This window comes from Camarhynchus parvulus, unplaced genomic scaffold, assembly GCF_901933205.1.
Source record: "Camarhynchus parvulus unplaced genomic scaffold, STF_HiC, whole genome shotgun sequence".
Lineage (NCBI taxonomy): Eukaryota > Metazoa > Chordata > Aves > Passeriformes > Thraupidae > Camarhynchus > Camarhynchus parvulus.
Genome location: NW_022148422.1, coordinates 1 through 20,701, shown reverse-complemented (window position 1 = coordinate 20,701; position 20,701 = coordinate 1). Strand labels below are relative to the sequence as shown.

At 54.7% G+C, this 20,701-nt stretch overlaps 3 protein-coding genes across 3 annotated transcripts; all 3 read right to left on the bottom strand.

Annotated features, from left to right (window-relative positions):
• Positions 1–626: 626 nt before the first annotated feature.
• On the bottom strand, positions 627–7,254 carry LOC115916738 (histone-lysine N-methyltransferase EHMT2-like). The gene is made up of 6 exons (XM_030970477.1): positions 7,171–7,254; positions 4,275–4,416; positions 3,794–3,883; positions 3,247–3,368; positions 2,439–2,582; positions 627–762 (listed from the first exon to the last, which is right to left on the bottom strand). Exons 1-6 carry the CDS (start codon positions 7,252–7,254, stop codon positions 658–660), a joined length of 687 nt encoding a protein of 228 aa, XP_030826337.1. The 3' UTR covers positions 627–657.
• On the bottom strand, positions 7,039–11,819 carry LOC115916737 (histone-lysine N-methyltransferase EHMT2-like). Its single transcript, XM_030970476.1, has 6 exons — positions 11,686–11,819; positions 10,852–11,188; positions 10,645–10,723; positions 9,562–9,648; positions 8,368–8,487; positions 7,039–7,182 (listed from the first exon to the last, which is right to left on the bottom strand). The coding sequence occupies exons 2-5, from the start codon at positions 11,062–11,064 to the stop codon at positions 8,408–8,410; spliced, it is 459 nt and encodes a 152-aa protein (XP_030826336.1). The 5' UTR covers positions 11,065–11,188; positions 11,686–11,819; the 3' UTR covers positions 7,039–7,182; positions 8,368–8,407.
• A 3,285-nt stretch (positions 11,820–15,104) lies between these two features.
• PPT2 (palmitoyl-protein thioesterase 2) lies at positions 15,105–19,957 on the bottom strand (the record flags this gene model as incomplete). The annotated part of the gene is made up of 4 exons (XM_030970474.1): positions 15,105–15,314; positions 18,046–18,181; positions 18,913–19,059; positions 19,819–19,957. Coding segments are annotated over 4 exons (585 nt in total), but the record flags the coding sequence as incomplete, so codon positions are not given.
• Positions 19,958–20,701: the final 744 nt, after the last annotated feature.

Here is a 20,701-nt window from a genome sequence, read left to right as displayed (position 1 = left end):
CACCAAGATGGGTTACAGGACCCTAAAGGGACTTTGGGGACAGTACAAGGGGGTTTGGGGACAGTTCAGGGGGTTTGGGGACAGAAAATGAGACCCGCGAGACGCACGAGCGGTGGAAGCGGTGCCCGATGCGCACGTCCGGGTGGCACTCCAGGAACGTGCCCTAAAGGGTTAAAAATGTCACCAAAGGGTCACCAAGGGGTCCTGGATTGTCCCCAAACCGCCTGGAGGGTCCCCAAGATCCCAAAGTTGGGTTACAGGACCCTAAAGGGGATTTGGGGAGACGCACGAGCGGTGGAAGCGGTGCCCGATGCGCACGTCGGGGTGGCACTCCAGGAACGTCCCCTAAAGAGTTAAAAATGTCACCAAAGGGTCGCCAAGGGGTCCTGGATTGTCACCAAACCACCAAAGTGTCACCAAATGTCCCCATGGGTCACACAGTGTCCCCAGGATAGGACAGGACAGACACTGAGACCCCCGAGGCGCGAGACGCACGAGCGGTGGAAGCGGTGCCCGATGCGCACGTCCGGGTGGCACTCCAGGAACGTGCCCTGAAAGGGTTAAAAATGTCACCAAAGGGTCACCAAAGTGTCACCAAGATGGGTTACAGGACCCTAAAGGGACTTTGGGGACAGTACAAGGGGGTTTGGGGACAGTTCAGGGGGTTTGGGGACAGAAAATGAGACCCCCGAGGCGCGAGACACACGAGCGGTGGAAGCGGTGCCCGATGCGCACGTCCGGGTGGCACTCCAGGAACGTCCCCTAAAGGGTTAAAAATCTCCCCAAAGTGTCCCCAAGGGGTCCTGGATTGTCCCCAAACCACCAAAGTGTCACCAAATGTCCCCAAGATGGGTTACAGGACCCTAAAGGGACTTTGGGGACAGTACAAGGGGGTTTGGGGACAGAAAACAAGACCCCTGAGGTGCACGAGCGGTGGAAGCGGTGCCCGATGCGCACGTCCGGGTGGCACTCCAGGAATGTCCCCTAAAGGGTTAAAAATGTCACCAAAGGGTCACCAAAGGGTCACCAAGGGGTCCTGGATTGTCCCCAAACCGCCTGGAGGGTCCCCAAGATCCCAAAGTTGGGTTACAGGACCCTAAAGGGGATTTGGGGAGACACAGGAGCGGTGGAAGCGGTGCCCGATGCGCACGTCGGGGTGGCACTCCAGGAACGTGCCCTAAAGGGTTAAAAATGTCACCAAAGTGTCCCCAAGGGGTTCTAGAGTGTCCCCAAGATCCCAAAGTTGGGTCACAGGACATTAAAGGGGATTTGGGGACAGATTGGCACCAGGGTGGCACCGCAGGAATGTTCCCTAAAGGGACAAAATGGGGACAAAAAGGGACAAAAAATCCGCAGAATCCCTAAGTTGGGTTATGGGAACCTAAAGGGGGTTTGGGGACAGTTCAAGGGGGTTTGGGGACAGTTTGAGGGAATTTGGGGACAGTTCAAGGGGGTTTATCCATTTCTAATGGGATTTTTGGGGTGTTTTTTTCCATTTTTTCCCATTTTTGGGGTTTTTCCCCCCGAACCCCACTCATGGGGTGCAGAAGTAACCACAGTCAGGGCAGCACTGGTGCTTGACCCCATGAAGTGTACGATTTATGGGGTTTTTATAGGATTTTTGCGGGATTTTTGCTATTTACCCATTTTTTATCAGATTTTCACGGGGTTTTTTTTGTTTTTTCCCGTTTTTGGGGTTTTTCCCCCCAAACCCCACTCACGGCGGTGCAGAAGTGACTGCAGCCGGGGCAGCACTGGTGCTTGACCATCCTGCCTTTGGGATTCCCTTGGGATTTTGGGCATTTTTAGGGGATTTTCACATTTTTTATCAGATTTTCACAGGGTTTTTTTGGTTTTTTCCCACTTTTGGGGTTTTTCCCCCCAAACCCCACTCACGGCGGTGCAGAAGTGGCCGCAGCCGGGGCAGCACTGGTGCTTGACCCCATGAAATGTACGATTTATGGGGTTTTTATGGGATTTTTGCGGGATTTTTGCTATTTACCCATTTTTTATCAGATTTTCACAGGGTTTTTTGCGTTTTTTCCCGTTTTCGGGGTTTTTCCCCCCAAACCCCACTCACGGCGGTGCAGAAGTGACTGCAGCCGGGGCAGCGCTGGTGCTTGACCATCCTGTCTTTGGGATTCCCTTGGGATTTTGGGCGTTTTTAAGGGATTTACCCATTTTTTATCAGATTTTCACGGGGTTTTTTTGGTTTTTTCCCATTTTTGGGGTTTTTCCCCCCGAACCCCACTCATGGGGTGCAGAAGGGGCTGCAGCCGGGGCAGCACTGGTGCTTGACCCCATGAAATGTACGATTTATGGGGTTTTTATGGGATTTTTGCGGAATTTTCGCTATTTACCCATATTTTATCGGATTTTCACGGGGTTTTTTTTGTTTTTTCCCGTTTTTGGGGTTTTTCCCCCCAAACCCCACTCACGGCGGTGCAGAAGTGGCCGCAGCCGGGGCAGCACTGGTGCTTGACCATCCTGGCGCGGTGGCTCTCGCACAGCACCATCAGCGGCACGCGGCTCGAGGGCCTCATGGTCTCGCGCTTCAGGATGCTGCTGCCGCACCCGCTCAGCTGCGATTTGGGCACAATTTGGGCACAATTGGGGCCTTTTTGGGCACCTTCTGGGCTGGCCCGGGTGGGCGGGGCCCGACCCCGCACCTGGGAGCCCCCGGGTGCTGCAGGGAGGTGGAAATTGTGCAGTTGGGAGTTTTTGGGGCGTCCCGGGGATTTTTGGGATTGAGCCCGAAGTGCTGGGGGGGGGAAATTCCAGGTGTGCCCAGGTGTGCCCAGGTGTGCCCAGGTGTGTTCTCCAGTGCCCCCAGGTGTGCCCCCAATGCCCCCAGGTGTGCCCAGGTGTGTCCCCAATATCCCCAGGTGTGCCCAGATGTATCCCAGGTGTGTCCCCAATATCCCCAGGTGTGCCCAGATGTATCCCAGGTGTGCCCAGGTGTGTCCCCAATGCCCCCAGGGGTGCCCAGGTGTGTTGCCAATATCCCCAGGTGTGCCCAGCTGTGCCCAGGTGCGTCCCCAATGCCCCCAGGTGTGTCCCCAATATCCCCAATGCCCCCAGGTGTGCCCAGGTGTGCTCACCTGCCCATCCACGCTCTCGGTGGCCATGCAGAGCCCCCTGTCCCCATGTCCCCAGTGCCCCCAGGTGTGCCCAGGTGTATTTTAGGTGCCCCCAGGTGTGCCCAGGTGTATTTCAGGTGCCCCCAGGTGCCCCAGGTGCGCTCACCTGCCCGTCCACGCTCTCGGTGGCCATGCAGAGCCCCCTGTCCCCGCCCCTCTCCACCTTGGGCGCCTCCATGCGGCACGAGCACAGCGGCAGCTCCTCGAAACGCTCCGCCTCCGCGGGGCCTGGGCGGGGCCAGAGGGCAGGGCGGGGTCAGGGGCGTGGCCAAGGAGCAGGGCGTGGCCAAGGGGCAGGGTGTGGTCAGGGGGTGTGGCAAGGGCATGGCAGAAACAGGAACACATCCAGGGCGTGTCCCCGGCAGGGGCGTGTCCTGGTGGGTGTGTCTCAGGGAGGGGGTGTGTCCAGGTGTACAGGGCGTGTCCTTGTGGACGTGTCATAGGGAAGGGGCGTGTCCTGGGCAGTGTTTCCAAGGGAAGGGGCGTGTCTTGGTGGGCGTGTCCCGGGAGGGGGCGTGTCCAGGAGAACAGGGCGTGTCCATGGGGGCGTGTCCCAGGAAGGGGCGTGTCTTGGTGGGCATGTCCGGGGGGATGTCCCAGGCAGGGGGCGTGTCCCAAGCAGGGGGCGTGTCCCCGAGGGGGCGTGTCCTCACCTGGGGGCGGGGGGCTCAGGGCCCCGCCCCCCGGCAGCTGCAGGCAGCCCAGGGGCACCTCGGTGTATTCGCTGGGGGCGCCGGGGGGGCCTGGGGGGCACAGGGGGGTCAGAGACCCCAAATCCGGGGGGTTCCGACCCAAAACCCCTCCCTGGAGACCCCCCAAATCCCTGCAACAAAAACCCCAAAATTCCTAAACCCCCCCCCAAATTCCTGTCACAAACCCCTTCCCCGAATTCCACAATTCCTCAATCCCACTCCCCAAAATGTCCCAAAATCCCCCCATTCCCAGCCCCCCTTTTCCCAACCCCTCCCCCATTCGGGATCCCCCTCCCCAGTTCAGGAACCCCCTCCCCATTCGGGATCCCCCTCCCAAATTTGGATCCTCCTCCCCAATTCAAATCCCCCCTCCCCAGTTCAAATCCCCCTCCCCAATTCAGGACCCCAATTCAGACCCCCCTCCCCAATTCGGGGGTCTCACCCCTGTCCTTGCCCCCCCGCGGGTCCTTCCTCTTCCTCTTGCGCGAGGGTTTCAGCCAGGGGCTCTCCTTCCAGCGCCGCCGCACGCCGGGCGCTGCGCGCTGAGGCGCTCTGCGGGGCACAGCGGGGTTATGGACCCCAAACTGCCCCAAAACACCCCAAAACACCCCAAAACTGCCCCAAAATCCCCCCAAACTGCCCCAAAATCCCCCCAAACTGCCCCAAAATCCCCCAAAACTGCCCCAAAACACCCCAAAACTGCCCCCAAAATCCCCCCAAAACTGCCCCAAAATCCCCCCAAAACTGCCCCAAAACTGCCCCAAAATCCCCCAAAACTGCCCCAAAACACACCAAAACTGCCCCAAAACTGCCCCAAAATCCCCCAAACTGCCCCAAAGCCCAGCCAGGGGCTCTCCTTCCGCCCGCAGCCTCACAGCGGGGTTATGGACCCCAAACTGCCCCAAAACACCGCAAAACTGACCCAAAACTGCCCCAAAATCCCCCAAAACTGCCCCAAAACTGCCCCAAAATCCCCCAAAACTGCCCCAAAACACACCAAAACTGCCCCCAAAACTGCCCCCAAAAACCCCCAAACTGCCCCAAAGCCCAGCCAGGGGCTCCCCCCCTCCACCGGAGTCCGCTCTTGGGGCACCCGGGTTATGGACCCCAAACTGCCCCAAAACACCCCAAAACTGACCCAAAACTGACCCAAAACTGCCCCAAAACACCCCAAACTGCCCCCAAAATCCCCCAAACTGCCCCAAAATCCCCCAAAACTGCCCCCAAAATCCCCCAAATCCCCCAAAACTGCCCCAAAACTGCCCCAAAATCCCCCCAAAACTGCCCCAAAACTGCCCCAAAATCCCCCAAAACTGACCCAAAATCCCCCAAAACTGCCCCAAAATCCCCCAAAACTGCCCCAAAATCCCCCAAACTGCCCCAAAGCCCACCAGGGGCTCTCCTTAAGCCACAGGCCGAGAGCTCTTGGGCACAGCGGGGTTATGGACCCCAAACTGCCCCAAAACACCGCAAAACTGACCCAAAACTGCCCCAAAATCCCCCCAAACTGCCCCAAAATCCCCCAAACTGCCCCCAAAATCCCCCCAAATCCCCCAAAATCCCCCAAACTGCCCCAAAATCCCCCAAAACTGCCCCCAAAACTGCCCCAAAATCCCCCAAAACTGCCCCAAAACACCCCAAACTGCCCCAAAATCCTCCAAAACTGCCCCAAAATCCCCCCAAATCCCCCAAAACTGCCCCAAAGCCCAGCCAGGGGCTCTCCTTCCCGGGCCCAGCCCTCAGCACTCTTGGGGCACAGCGGGGTTATGGACCCCAAACTGCCCCAAAACACCCCAAAACACCCCAAAACTGCCCCAAAATCCCCCCAAACTGCCCCAAAATCCCCCAAACTGCCCCAAAATCCCCCCAAAACTGCCCCAAAATCCCCCCAAAACTGCCCCAAAATCCCCCAAAACTGCCCCAAAATCCCCCAAAACTGCCCCAAAACACCCCAAAACTGACCCAAAATCCCCCAAAACTGCCCCAAAACACCCCAAAACTGCCCCAAAACTGCCCCAAAATCCCCCAAACTGCCCCAAAAATCCCCCAAACTGCCCCCAAAATCCCCAAAACTGCCCCAAAACTGCCCCAAAATCCCCCAAAACTGCCCCAAAATCCCCCAAAACTGCCCCCAAAACACCCCAAAACTGCCCCAAAACACCCCCCAAAACTGCCCCAAAAACCCCCCAAAACACCCCAAACTGCCCCAAAATCCCCCAAAACTGCCCCAAAACACCCCAAAACTGACCCCAAAACTGCCCCAAAATCCCCCAAACTGCCCCAAAATCCCCAAAACTGCCCCAAAATCCCCCAAAACTGCCCCCCAAAACTGCCCCAAAATCCCCCCAAAACTGCCCCAAAATCCCCCAAAACTGCCCCAAAACACCCCAAAACTGCCCCAAAACACCCCAAAACTGCCCCAAAACACCCCAAAACACCCCAAAACTGCCCCAAAACTGCCCCAAAATCCCCCAAAACTGCCCCAAAATCCCCCCAAATCCCCCAAAACTGCCCCAAAGCCCAGCCAGGGGCCCCCTTCCAGCGCCCGAGGCCCCAAAACGGGCACAGCGGGTTATGGACCCCAAACTGCCCCAAAAACACCCCAAACTGCCCCAAAACACCCCCAAAACACCCCAAACTGCCCCAAAACACCCCAAAACTGACCCCAAAACTGCCCCAAAATCCCCCAAACTGCCCCAAAACTGCCCCAAAATCCCCCCAAAACTGCCCCAAAATCCCCCCAAACTGCCCCAAAATCCCCCAAAACTGCCCCAAAACTGCCCCAAAGCCCAGCCAGGGGCTCTCCTTCCCACGCCGGCTGGGCCGAGGCGCTCTGCGGGGCACAGAGGGGTTATGGACCCCAAACTGCCCCAAAACACCCCAAAACTGACCCAAAACTGCCCCAAAACTGCCCCAAAATCCCCCAAAACTGCCCCAAAATCCCCCAAACTGCCCCAAAATCCCCCAAAACTGCCCCAAAACTGCCCCAAAATCCCCCAAAACTGCCCCAAAGCCCAGCCAGGGGCTCTCCTTCCAGCGCTGCCGGGCGCTGGAGGCGCTCTGCGGGTCACAAAGGGGTTTAGAGATCCCCAAAACTGCCCCAAAACACCCCAAAATACACCTGGAACCACCCAGGAATCCTGAAAAGGCAAAAAAACCCCTCAAAACTGGCCCAAAACGCCCCTAAATCCCCCCCTCACCCGATCCGAGGCGTTCCCGGACTCTTCGTCCTCTTCCTCCTCCTCCTCCTCCTCTTCCTCCTCCTCCTCTTCCTCGTCCTCTTCTTCCTCCTCCTCCTCCTCCTCCTCCTCCTCCTCGCTCAGGGCCTCGCCCGGCACCTCCCCCTCGGACTGAGCGGGGGATGGGCTGGGCTGGGGGGGGGTCCTGAGACCCCCGGTGCTCCCCAGTGCCCCCCAGTACATCCCAGTTCATCCCAGTCCATCCCAGTGCATCCCAGTCCATCCCAGTGTCCCCCAGTCCATCCCAGTTCATCCCAGTCCATCCCAATCCATCCCAGTTCATCCCAGTGCTCCCCAGTTCATCCCAGTTTGTCCCAGTGCCCCCCAGTTCATCCCAGTGCTCCCCAGTTCGTGCTAGTGCCCCCCAGTTCATCCCAGTTCATCCCAGTGCCCCCCAGTTCATCCCAGTTCATCCCAGTGCTCCCCAGTTCATCCCAGTTCATCCCAGTGCTCCCCAGTTCATGCTAGTGCTCCCCAGTTCATCCCAGTTCATCCCAGTGCCCCCCAGTTCATCCCAGTGCCCCCCAGTTCATCCCAGTTCATCCCAGTGCCCCCCAGTTCATCCCAGTTCATCCCAGTGCTCCCCAGTTCATCCCAGTTCATCCCAGTGCTCCCCAGTTCATGCTAGTGCTGCCCAGTTCATCCCAGTTCATCCCAGTGCCCCCCAGTTCATCCCAGTTTGTCCCAGTGCCCCCCAGTTCATCCCAGTGCTCCCCAGTTCATCCCAATTCATCCCAGTGCTCCCCATTCATCCCAGTTCATCCCAGTGCTCCCCAGCTCGTCCCAGTTCATCCCAGTGCCCCCCAGTTCATCCCAGTGCCCCCCAGTTCATCCCAGTGCTCCCCAGTTTATTCCAGTCACCCCCAATCCCCCCCAGTCCCCCCAGTTTATCCCAGTCCATCCCAATCCCATCCCAGTTTATCCCAGTCCCCCCAGTCCATCCCAGTCCCCCCCAATTCCCCCCAGTCTATCCCAATCCCATCCCAGTTTATCCCAGTGCCCCCCAGTCCCCCCCAGTTTATCCCAGTCCCCCCAGTTTATCCCAGTCCATCCCAATCCCATCCCAGTTTATCCCAGTCCCCCCAGTCCATCCCAGTCCCCCCCAGTCCATCCCAATCCCATCCCAGTCCATCCCAGTCCCCCCAGTTTATCCCAGTTTATCCCAGTCCCTCCCAGTCCATCCCAGCCCCCCCAGTCCCCCCCAGCCCCCCCAGTCCATCCCAGTCCCCCCCAGTTTATCCCAGTCCATCCCAGCCCTCCCAGTCCATCCCAGTCCCCCCAGTTGCCCCCCAGTACTTTGCTGTCCGAGTCCCCGTGCCCGTCCACGCTGAACCCGTCATAGAAGAGGGAGAAGCCCCCTCCCCCCTCGGAGTCCCAGTCCCGGGGCGGGGCGGCCATCTCCTCGGTCACCGTGATCTGGGGGGCACACAGCGATTTGGGGGGGTCCTGGGGGGTCTTGGGGGGTTTGGGGGGAAATTGGGGGGATTTGGGGCGGCCATCTCCTCGGTCACCATGATCTGGGGGGGCACAGAGTGATTTGGGGGGGTCCTGGGGGGGTTTGGGGGGAAATTGGGGAGATTTGGGGGAAGTGGGGGATTTGGGGGAATGGGGGGAAATTGGGGGATTTGGGGAAATTGGGGGGGAAATTGGGGGATTTGGGGGAAACTGGGGGGGAATTGGGGGGAAATTGGGGGGATTTGGGGGGAAATTGGGGGGGGGGATTTGGGGGGATTTAGGCGCTGCCATCTCCTCGGTCACCGTGATCTGGGGGGCACACAGCCATTTGGGGGGTCCTGGGGGGTTGGGGGAAATCTGGGGAATTGTGGGGGAACTGGGGGAAATTGGGGGATTTGGGGGGAAATTGGGGGGATTTGGGGCGGCCATCTCCTCCGTCACCGTGATCTGGGGGGGCACACAGCGATTTGTGGGGGTCCTGGGGGGTTTGGGGGGGAAATTGGGGGGATTTGGGGGGAAATTGGGGGGATTTGGGGGGAAATTGGGGAGATTTGGGGGAAATTCCGGGGATTTGGGGCTGCCATCTCCTCCGTCACTGTGATCTGGGGGGGCACACAGCGATTTGGGGGGGTCCTGGGGAGGATTTTGGGGGGTCCCTGAGGGTTTTCTTAGAGGATTTTTGGGGGCTCCCTGGGGTTTTTTTGGGGGTGGTTTTTTGGGGGGATTTTTGGGGAGTTCCTGGGGGTTTTTGGGGGTCCCAAATGGTTTTTGGGGAATTTTTGGGGTGTCCCTGGGGGTTTTTGTGGTGTTTTCGGGGGGGTCCCTGGGGGGTTTTTTGGGGGGATTTTTGGAAGGTCCCCCGATGGTTTTTAGGGGGTCCCAGGTGGTTTTTGGGGGGGGGATTTTGGGGATCCCTGGAGAGATTTTTGGGGTGGTTTTTGAGAAGTTTTTTGGGGGGGGGATTTTGGGGAGTCTCTGGGGGGGATTTTGGGGGTCCCTGGGGTTTTTGGGGTTTTTTTGGGGTTTTTTGGGTACCTCGGTGCTGGCGGGGGCTGGGGCGCTGCTGCAGGCGCTTGTGGAGCCCCTCGGCGCCAAAATCCAACTTGGGGCGTTTGGGGTGGTCTGGGGGGGAAAACAGGGGGGTCAGGGAGACCCCAGACCCAAAACTGAACCCCTGAACCCAAAACTGAACCCCCGAACCCAAAACTGCACCCCCAGACCCAAAACTGAACCCCCAGACCCAGAACTGAACCCCCAGACCCAGAACTGAACCCCCAGACCCAAAACTGAACCCCCGAACCCAAAACTGAACCCCCAGACCCAGAACTGCACCCCCAGACCCAAAACTGAAACCCCAAACCCAAAACTGAACCCCCAGACCCAAAACTGAACCCCCGAACCCAAAACTGAACCCCCGAACCCAAAAGTGAACCCCCAGACCCAAAACTGAACCCCCGAACCCAGAACTGAACCCCCAAACCCAAAACTGAACCCCCAAACCCAAAACTGAAACCCCAGACCCAAAACTAAACCCCCAGACCCAAAACTGAACCCCCAGACCCAAAACTGAACCCCCAAACCCAGAACTGAACCCCCGAACCCAAAACTGAACCCCCAGACCCAGAACTGCACCCCCAGACCCAAAACTGAACCCCCAAACCACTCCAGCCCCCTTTAAGACTCCCCAACCCCCCAGGACACCCCTAATCCCCCCAAATTTCCCCAAATCCCACCAAGACCCCTCAGAGAGCCCCCCAGGACCCCCCAAACCCCTTCAAGACACCCCCAAATTACCTCAACCCCCCCCCAAAATTCTCCAGGATCCCCCCAAATTACCCCAAATCCCATTAAGATCCCTCAGAGACCCCCCCAAACCCCTTCAGGACCCCCCCCAAACTGCCCCAAACCCCCCCAAATCCCACCAAGACCCCTAAGAAACCCCCAGACCCCCCCAAATCCCATCAGGACCCCCCCAAACCCCTTCAGGACTCCCCCCAAACCCCCCCAAATCCCATTAAGACCCCTAAGACACCCCCCCAGACCCCCCCAAACCCCTTCAGGACCCCCCCCAATTACCCCAAACCCCCCCAAATCCCATCAGGACCCCCCCAGCCCCACCGTGGTGCTGCCCCATCCCGCAGAGCTCCTCGGACACCCTGAAGTGCAGCATCTCCGACATCCTCGGCTTCTCCGGCACCTGGGGGGGCCAAAACGCACCCCAAAAACCTCAGGGGGGGTCCCCAAAATCCTCAGGGGGGTCCCCAAAATCCTTGGGGAGGGGTCTCAGACCCCCCCGCCCCCCCATCCCCCAAACCCAGCCCTTACCTGCCCGTTGCTGGGCTTGGCCATGGTCTTGCGAGCCCGGTGGATTTTGGGGGGCTCGGGGGGGTTTGGGGGGGGGTCCGGGGGGTTCTGGGGGGGTTCAGGGGGTGGGGGGCGACCCGCAGGCGCCCCCCCGGAGCCGGGCAGGGTGAGGAGCCGCAGGGCCAGGCTCTGGCCGGGGGGGGTTTTGCCGCCCCCCGCCCCCGTCAGGGACATTTTGGCTCGGCTGGGGGTGGGGGGCGGGGGGAGACCCCCCACCGGAGGAGACCCCCCAGAATTGGGCTGGTCACCGCCGCGCCCCCCCGGCCTGGGGAGCCCGGCAGGGTCTTGGTGGCGTGGCCTGGGGTAGGAACGAAAGGGGAGAGACCCCCCCTCAAAAACGGGGCAGAGAAACTTCAAACGGAGCGAGAAACCAAAATTTACACCCCCCCCCAAAACCCCCCCAGGACCCCCAACCCAACCCCCAGGAACCCCCTGAGCCTCCCCAGGACCCCCAGACTCCACTGAGCCCCCCCAAAACACCCCCAGATGCCCCCAAAACCCCTTTAAACCCCCCCAAAATGCCCCCAGACCCCTCTGAGGACTCCCCAAAACCCCCAAAAGTGCCCAGACTCCCCCCCCAGGACCCCCAGACCCTCCCAAACCCCCTCAGACCTCCCTGAGCCCCCCAAAAACCATCTTAGACCCCCCAAATCCCCCAAAATGACCGCAGACCCTCCCCAAACCCCCTCAGAGCCCCCAAATCCCCACCAAAATCCCCCTGAAACCCCCCAAAAACACCCCCAGATCCCCCCGAAATCCTCCCAGACCCCCCCCCAAATAAGCGCCCCCCCTCACCTGGCAGCCCCTTGGCGCCGCTGCCGCCCCCGGGGGGGGTTCCCTGAGCCCCCTCCCCATCGCTGGGGCCGCCCCCCCCCAGCCCCTCCTCATCTGGGGGGGCTGCCCCGGCCGCGGGGGGGGTCCCGCCGGGTGGGGGGTCGCAGGGGAGGGGGCAGGGGAGCCCTGGGGGAGAAAAGGGGGTCAGGGGGGATTGGGGGTTTTGAGGGGGATTTGGGGGCATTTTGGGGGGGAATCTTGGGGTTCTGAGGGGGTTTGGGGGCATTTTGGGGGGCTCAGGATGGTCTTGGGGGGATCTGGGGGGCCTGGGGAGGGTTTTGGGGGCGTTTTGGGGGGTTCAGGGGGTCCTGAGGGGAATTCTGAGGGGGGATCCTGGCGGGGGGATCCTGAGGGATCCTGGGGGGTCAGAGGGATCCTGAGGGGGTTTGGGGGGATCCTGAGGGGGAGGGGTCTCAGGGGGTCCTGGGGGGATCCTGGGGGGTCCTGAGGGGTCCTGGGGGGATCCTGGGGGGATCCTGAGGGGTCCTGAGGGGATCTTGGGGGGATCCTGAGGGGTCTCAGGGCGATCCTGGGGGGATCCTGAGGGGATCCTGAGGGGTCTCAGGGGATCCTGAGGGGTCTCAGGGGGATCCTGAGGGGGATCCTGAGGGGTCTCAGGCGATCCTGAGGGGATCCTGAGGGGGATCCTGAGGGGGATCCTGAGGGGTCTCAGGGCGATCCTGAGGGGATCGTGAGGCGGATCTCGGGGGGATCCAAGGGGGGATCCCGAGGGCTCTCGGCGGCACCGCAATGGGGCTCACAATTGGGGAGGGGGTCACTCACCGGCCTCTCCCGCCGCCTCCACCACGAGGGTCCCGACGGGCGGCTCCTGAGGGGGAGGGGGAGGGGCAGAGCGCTCCGTGAGGGGAGCGCCCCTCCCCCCGGCGGATCCCGCCCTTCCCCCCGCTCACAAACACCCCCGGCTCCACAAAACCCCTCAAAACCTCACAAAAAAACCCCAAAATCGCCTCAAAATGCCCCAAAAAGCGGCCCCGGCGCCGCCGCCCCTCAGACCTCGGCGCCTCCCGCCGCCTCCATCGCCGCCGAGCGCGGTGACGTCAGCACGCAGCGCGGAGGGGCGTGGTTATGCCTTATATGGGTAAAACCACGCCCACAGCGCAGCGCTTTGTCCTAGGGGCGTGGCTCCGCCCACCGAGGAAGCCACGCCTACTCAGCGAGAAAACCACGCCCATTTCTGCTTTAGGCCACGCCCATATCGAATTTTGGGGGTCCTGGTGGTTCGGGAATTAATTAATAAATCCCCAAAAATTAATAAATCACTAAAAGTGAACAAATCGCCAAAATAAATCCTCCTAAAAATTGAATAAGTAAAAATAAAGCAACCAAAAAATAAAATCCCCCCCAAAAAGGAATAAATCCCTCAAAATAAAGAAACCTGCAAAACAATAAATCCTAAAAATTCAAAACAATTAAAAAATTTAAAAATTTTAATAAAATAAAAAAAAGTAATAAATCCCCCCAAAATAAGCAAATCCACCAAAATTAATAAATCCCTAAAAATGAATAAATAAATCCCGAAAAATTAATGAATCCCTAAAATCAAATAAATCCCCAGGAATTAATAAATCCCCCAAAGATTAACAAATTCCCCAATGATAAATCCATAAAAATTAATCAATCCCCAAGAAAAGGAATAAATATCCAAAATAAATAAATAAATAAATAATTCCCCCCCACCCAAAAACAAATCCCAAATAAATTAATGAATCCCCCAAATTAAATTAATAAATCCCCTCGGGACCCTCAAAATTCACTCAGGACCCCCCCAAAAACTCCCCCAGACTCATTTCGGGGGGGGGAAGTGCTTTATTGGCCTTGGCCCCGCCCCCCAAATTGGCCCCGCCCCCTTTTAGGCCGCGGGGGAGGGGCCCCCAAAACCCTGAGTTGGTGGGGGGGGGGTGGGGTGGGGGGGGATCCCCCCTATAGAAGCCCCTCCCCCATGGAACCCCCCAATACTGAACCGGCCCCGCCCCCCACCCTGGGGCACCCCAAAAATGGGGGAGGGTCCTAAAGAGCCCCCAAATCCCCTAAAGAGCCCCCAAATCCCCTAACGAGACCCCAGATCCCCTAAAGAGCCCCCAATCCCAATAAATCCCAAATAAATCACAATAAATCCCAAGAAATCCCAATAAACCCCAATAAATCCCAATAAATCCCAATAAACCCCAATAAAACACAAATAAATCCTGATAAAATCTCAATAAATCTCCTAAAAATCCCACCAATCCCCTATTGAGCCCTAAATCCCAATAAAACCCCAATAAATCCCAATAAACCCCAATAAATCCCAATAAAACCCCATAAATCCTAATAAACCCCAAAAAATCCCAAATAAACCCCAATAAACCCAAATAAATCCCAATAAACCCCAATAAACCCCAATAAACCCCAATAAACCCCCTATAAACCCCAATAAATCCCAATAAACCCCAATAAATCCCCAATAAACCCCAATAAACCCCAATAAATCCCCTCAGGTGAGCCAGGCGATGCAGCCAGTCCCCAATGGTGGCTGTGCCAGGCCCATCAATATCCCAATAAATCCCAATAAATCCCCAATAAACCCCAATAAATCCCAATAAATCCCAATAAACCCCAATAAATCCCAATAAATCCCAATAAATCCCCAATAAATCCCAATAAATCCCAATAAATCCCAATAAATCCCCAATAAAACCCCAATAAACCCCAATAAATCCCAATAAACCCCAGTAAATCCCCTCAGGTGAGCCAGGGGCGGATGCAGCGCTCGTAGACGCCGCGGTGGCTGTGCCAGGCTCATCAATATCCCAATAAATCCCCAATAAATCCCAATAAACCCCAATAAATCCCAATAAATCCCCAATAAAACCCCAATAAAACCCCAATAAACCCCAATAAATCCCAATAAACCCCAATAAAATAAACAATAAACCCAATAAACCCCAGTAAATCCCCTCAGGTGAGCCAGGGGCGGATGCAGCGCTCGTAGACGCCGCGGTGGCTGTGCCAGGCTCATCAATACCCCAATAAATCCCCAATAAATCCCAATAAATCCCAATAAACCCCAATAAACCCCAATAAACCCCAATAAATCCCAAAAACCCCAATAAACCCCAATAAACCCCAATAAACCCCAATAAACCCAATAACAATAAACCCCATAAATCCCCTCAGTGACAGGGGGAGAGAGACGCTGGGTGGTGGATCAAATACCAAAAAACAAAAAACAAATAACCCATACCCCCAAACCCCTATAAACCAAAAACCCCAATAAACCCCAATAAACCCCAATAAACCCCAATAAATCAATAAACCCAATAAACCCCATAAAAGGTAGCCCACATAAAACCTCCAGGCCACAATACAATAAACCCAATAAACCCAATAAATCCCAATAAACCCCTATAAACCCCAATAAACCCCTTCAGGTGAGCCAGGGGCGGATGCAGCGCTCGTAGACGCCGCGGTGGCTGTGCCAGGCCGTGTGCGGCACGCCGGGCACGGAGCAGCCCCCGAGAGCCCCCCGGGCCCAGAGCGACTTCAGCCCGAACGTGTCCTGCAGAAACACCTGGGAACGGGAGAAAGTCCTGTGAAAAACCATCGAAAACCAGCCCAGAAACATCCTGAAACCACCCCAGAAACATCCTGAAACCACCCCAGAAATACCCTGAAAATATCCACAAAATATCCTGAAAACATCCCCAAAAATATCCCCAAAACAAAATTCCATATCAACATGCTAAAAATATCCCCAAAATATTCATCCCAAAAATATCCTCAAAATACCCCAAAACCGAAAATATCCCAAAAAACCCAAAAATCTACATCACCCCAAAATATCCTGAAATCACCCAAAATATTCTAAAAATATTCCCAAAATATCCTGAAAATATCCCCAAAATATCCTGAAAATATCCCCAAAATATCCCCAAAATACGCTAAAAATATCTGAAATAAAATACCCCCTCAAAATACCCCTGAAACCCAAAAATCCCCAAAAATATCCTCAAAATACCCCAAAAAATATCCTGAAAATATCCCAAAAACACCCCAGAAATATTCTGACATCACCCCAAAAATATCCTGAAATCACCCCAAAATATTCTAAAAATATCCCCAAAATATCCTGAAAATATCCTGAAAATATCCCCAAAATATCCCAAAAATATCCCAAAAATATCCTGAAAATATGCTGAAAATATCCTAAAAATACCCCAAAAAATATCCTGAAAATATGCTGAAATCACCCCAAAAATATCCTCAAAATATCCCCCAAAATATTCTAAAAATATCCCCAAAATATCCTGAAAATATCCCCAAAAATATCCTGAAAATATCCTAAAAATATCCCAAAAATACCCCAAAAATATCCTGAAAATATCCCCAAAACATCCCCAAAATATCCTAAAAAATGCTCTGGAAATATCCTAAAAAATATCCCAAAATATCCCAAATCTGTCCCAAAAATGCCCCCAAAACCACCCAATCCCAAATCTGTGGTCCCACCCCCCAAATTTTGGGGTTCCAATCCCAAATTTCAGGGTCCCATCTCCCAGTTTTGGGGTCCGCCCCAAATCTTAAATCCAAATCCCAATTTTTGGGGTCCCAATCCCCTATTTTTGGTCCCAATCCCAATTTTGGGGTCCCACACCCAAATTTTCCCACCCCCCAAATTTTGGGGTCCCAATCCCAAATTTTGGGGTCCCAATCCCAATTTTTGATTCCCACCCCCAATTTTGGAGCCCCATCCCCAAATTTTAGGGTCCCACCCCCAATTTTTGGGGTCCCAATCCCGAATTTTTTATCCCAAACCCAATTTTTGGGGTCCCAACCCCAAATTTTCATTTCCCCCAATTTTTGGGGTCCCAAGCCCCAACTTTTTATCCCAATCCCAATTTTTGGGGTCCCACAACCAAATTTTCAGTCCCACCCCCCAAATTTTGGGGTCCCAATCCCAAATTTTTGATTCCCACCCCCCAAATTTTGGGATCCCAATCCCAAATTTTAGGGTCCCACCCCCAATTTTTGGGGTCCCAATCCCGAAATTTTTATCCCAATCCCAATATTTGGGGTCCCAATCCCAAATTTTCATTCCCCCCAATTTTTGGGGTCCTCAATTCCAAATTTTGGATCCCAATCCCAAATTTTGATTCCCACCCCCAATTTTTGGGGTCCCAATCCCAAATTTTCATTTCCCCCCAATTTTTGGGGTCCCAAGCCCAATTTTTATCCCAATCCCAATTTTTGGGGTCCCACATCCAAATTTTCAGTCCCACCCCCCAAATTTTGGGGTCCCAATCCCAAATTTTAGGGTCCCACCCCCAATTTTTGGGGTCCCAATCCCAAATTTTTTATCCCAATCCCGAATTTTTGGGGTCCCACACCCAAACATCCACCCCCAAATTTGGGGCCCAACCAAATTTTGGACCCAATCCCAAATTTTGATTACCCCCAAATTTGGGGTCCCACCCCAATTTTTGGGGTTCCCAAATTTTCTTCCCCCGTAATTTTTGGGGATTTCCCAAATTTTCATTTTCGGGCCCGATTTTGCCTCCATTTCCCTTGCGGGGGTTTCGTTGGATTTTGTAAAACCCAAAGAGGCTTCGGGGGAAATTTTGGGGTCACAACGTGGGGACCCCAAATTTGGGGAGACCCCAAAAAGGAACGAAGAGGGTTTGGGGGAATTTTGGGGATTTTTGGGGAAGATTTTTGGGGGATTTTGGGGATTTTTGTGGATGGGGGGGTTTTTGGAGTATTTTTGGGGATTTTGGGGATTTTTTGGGGAAGGTTTTGGAGATTTTGGGGGGTTTTTTTTGAGGTGTTTTTTGGGGCAATTTGGGGCCACTTCGTGGAGATTTTGGGAAGAATTTTGGGGTAATTTTGGAAAGATTTTTATGGGACTTTTAGAAACATTTCCAGGAGAGTTTTGGAGTAATTTTGGGGTGATTTTCGGGTGATTTTAGGGCGATTTTGGGTTTTTTGGGGGGAATTTTGGGGCCACTTCGTGGAGACTTTGGGAAGAATTTTGGGGTGATTTTGCGGTAATTTTGGGGCTTTTTGGTAAAATTTTTAGGGGAATTTTTGGGGACATTTCCAGGAGAGTTTTTGGATAATCCTGGGGTCATTTTTGGGTAATTTTAGGGCGATTTGGGTTTTTTTGGGGGGAATTTTGGTGCCACTTGAAGGAGGATTTTGGGGGGAATTTTGGGAAGATTTTTAGGGGAATTTTTGGGGCTATTTCCAGGAGAGTTTTTGGATAATCCTGGGGTCATTTTTGGGGTGATTTTGGGGCAAATTTGGGGGTTTTGGGGCTCTCACCTGGACTGCCAGGGCGTGATGACGCCGTCGTCGGGGCCCCCGATCAGCACCAGGCGCTGGATCCGCAGCAGGTTCCGCTTCCACTCTGGGCGGTTTTGGGGTTTTTTGGGTCGTTTTTTTGGGATTTTGGGGATTTTTTTGGGGATTTTTGGGGATTTTGGGGTGCTTGCGTTGGGATTTTTGGGCGTGTTTGGAAATTTTTTGGGGTTTTGGGGCTCACCTAAAGAGGGGGTTTGGGGTGGGGTTTTGGGGTTTTGGTGAGTGTTGGGGGTTTCAGAAGGTGTTGGGGTCGGGAGGTTGTGGGGTTTTCAAGAATTTGGGGTTTTTTAGGGGTTTTGGGGGGTTTTTGAGTTTTTGGGGGAATTTTGGGGTTTTTAGAAGGTTTGGGGGGTTTGGGGGTTTTGGGGGTTGGTTTTGGGGTTTTTGGGAGTTTTTTGGGGGTTTTTGGGGTTCTGGGGAGACTTTTGGGGTTTTGGGGTTTTTGGGGAGATTTGTGGGTTTTTCAAGAGATTTTTTTGGGGAAGGTTTTATGGGAATTTTGGGTTTTGGGTGATTTTAGGTTTTGGGGGGTTTTGGGGTTTTAGGGTTTTGGGGTTTTATGGGGGATTTTTGGCGTTTTGGGAAGGGTTTCGGGGTTTTGGGGGAGGTTTGTGGGGTTTCTCAAGCGATTTTTGGGGTTTTGAGGAGGTTTTTTGGATTTTGGGGTGATTTTGGGGAGGTTTTGGGGGAGGTTTGGGGGGTTTTGGGGGGGGTTTGGGGGGATTTTGGGTTTTGGGGAATTTGAGGGAGTTTGGGGGGGATTTTGGGGTGGTTTTGGGGGTCAGGGGTTTTTGGGTTTTGGGGGTCAGACCATTCTGGGGGTTTTGGGGGATTTTTGGGAGATTTTTGGGGTTTTTGGGCTCAGACCATTCCAGTAGTTGCAGATGGACACGCCCTGGCCCAGGGGGGTGTAGCAGAGCCGGTACAGGTTGGATTTCATGTGCTGGGGGAAAAGCCACTTCAGGTAATCGGTGTCTGCTCCAAAATTGGCAAAAATCAGCCCAAAAGAACCCCCAAATCAACCCCAAAACCAGTCCCAAAATCAGCAAAAATCAGCCCAAAAATCAGCCCCCAAATCAGCAAAAATCAGCCAAAAATCTGCCCCAAAATCAGCCCAAAATCAGGAAAAATCAGCACCAACACGAGCCCCAAATCAGCGCCAACATCACCCCAAAATGAGCCCCAAAATCACCTCAAAATCACCTCGAAATCAGTCCCAAAATCAGCCCAAAACTCAGCAAAACTCAGCCCAAAATCTGCCCAAAATTGCCCCCCAAAAAAGCAAAAAAAAAAAAAAAAAAACAGGAAAAAGCCAAAACAACCCCGAAACCGCTCTGAGAAAATCCCCCAAAAAATCTCAAAAAATCCCAAAACTCCCCAGAGCCCCAAAATCCCCCAAAGATCTCCAGGACCTCCCAAAACCACATCAAAAAACCTCAAAAATTCACAAAATATGCCAAAAAACCAAAAAAAAAAAAAAAAAAACCCCTGGGAAAAAAAAAAAAAAAAAACCAAAAAACCCCAAAAATCCCCAAAAACCCCAAAAAACTCCCAAATTTCCCCCCACCCCCCCCAAACAACCGAGCAAGACCTCCCAAAACCGCATCAAAAAACCTCAAAAATTCGCAAAAAAAGCCAAAAAAAACCCCAAAACCCCTCAGAAAAAACCAAAAAATCCCCAAAAAATCCCCAAAACCCCAAAATCGCCCGGATTTGCCCCAAATGCCCCCTCACCCCCGTACTGCCCCATCTGCGGCGCCGCCAGCGAGATGAAGCTCCGCACGTTGTGGTCGGGGGTCGTGGCCAGCAGGGCCCGGCAGATGAGACCCCCTTGAATTGGGGAGGGGGGGTTAAAGACACCCCGAAAACACCCCTGGGAACCCCAAAATCCCACCCCAAAAACCCTCAAAAAACCCCCAAAATTCCACCCAGGAACCCCAAAATCCCACCCCAAAACCCTCAAAGAAACCCCAAAACCCCCCAAATCCTCCCCCCAAAATCCCACCCAGGAACCCCCTAAAATCCCACCCCAAAAACCCTCAAAAAAAACCCCCAAAATTCCACCCAGGAACCCCCCAAAATCCCACCCCAAAACAAAAACCCCCAAAAACCCCCCAAATCCCCCCCAAAATCCCACCCAGGAACCCCTAAAATCCCACCCCAAACACCAAAAAACCCCCAAAATTCCACCCAGGAACCCCCAAAATCCCACCCCAAAACCCTCAAAAACCCCAAAAACCCCCCAAATCCTCCCCCAAAATCCCACCCAGGAACCCCTAAAATCCCACCCCAAAACCCCCCAAAAAATCCCCCCAAGAACCCCCCAGGAACCCCCAAAATCCCACCCCAAAACCCTCAAAAAAACCCCAAAATTCCCCCAGGACCCCCCAAAATCCCCCCCCCAAGAACCCCCGGAACCCCCAAAATCCCACCCCAAAAACCCTCAACAAAACCCCCAGGAACCCTCAAAATCCCACCCCAAAAACCCCCAAAAACCCCCAAAATTCCACCCAGGACCCCCCCAAAATCCCCCCAACCCCCCAGAACCGCCCCAGGGACCGCCTGGAATTGGGGAGGGGGCTCGTGGGGAGGGGGGAAAGACACCCCAAAAACCCCC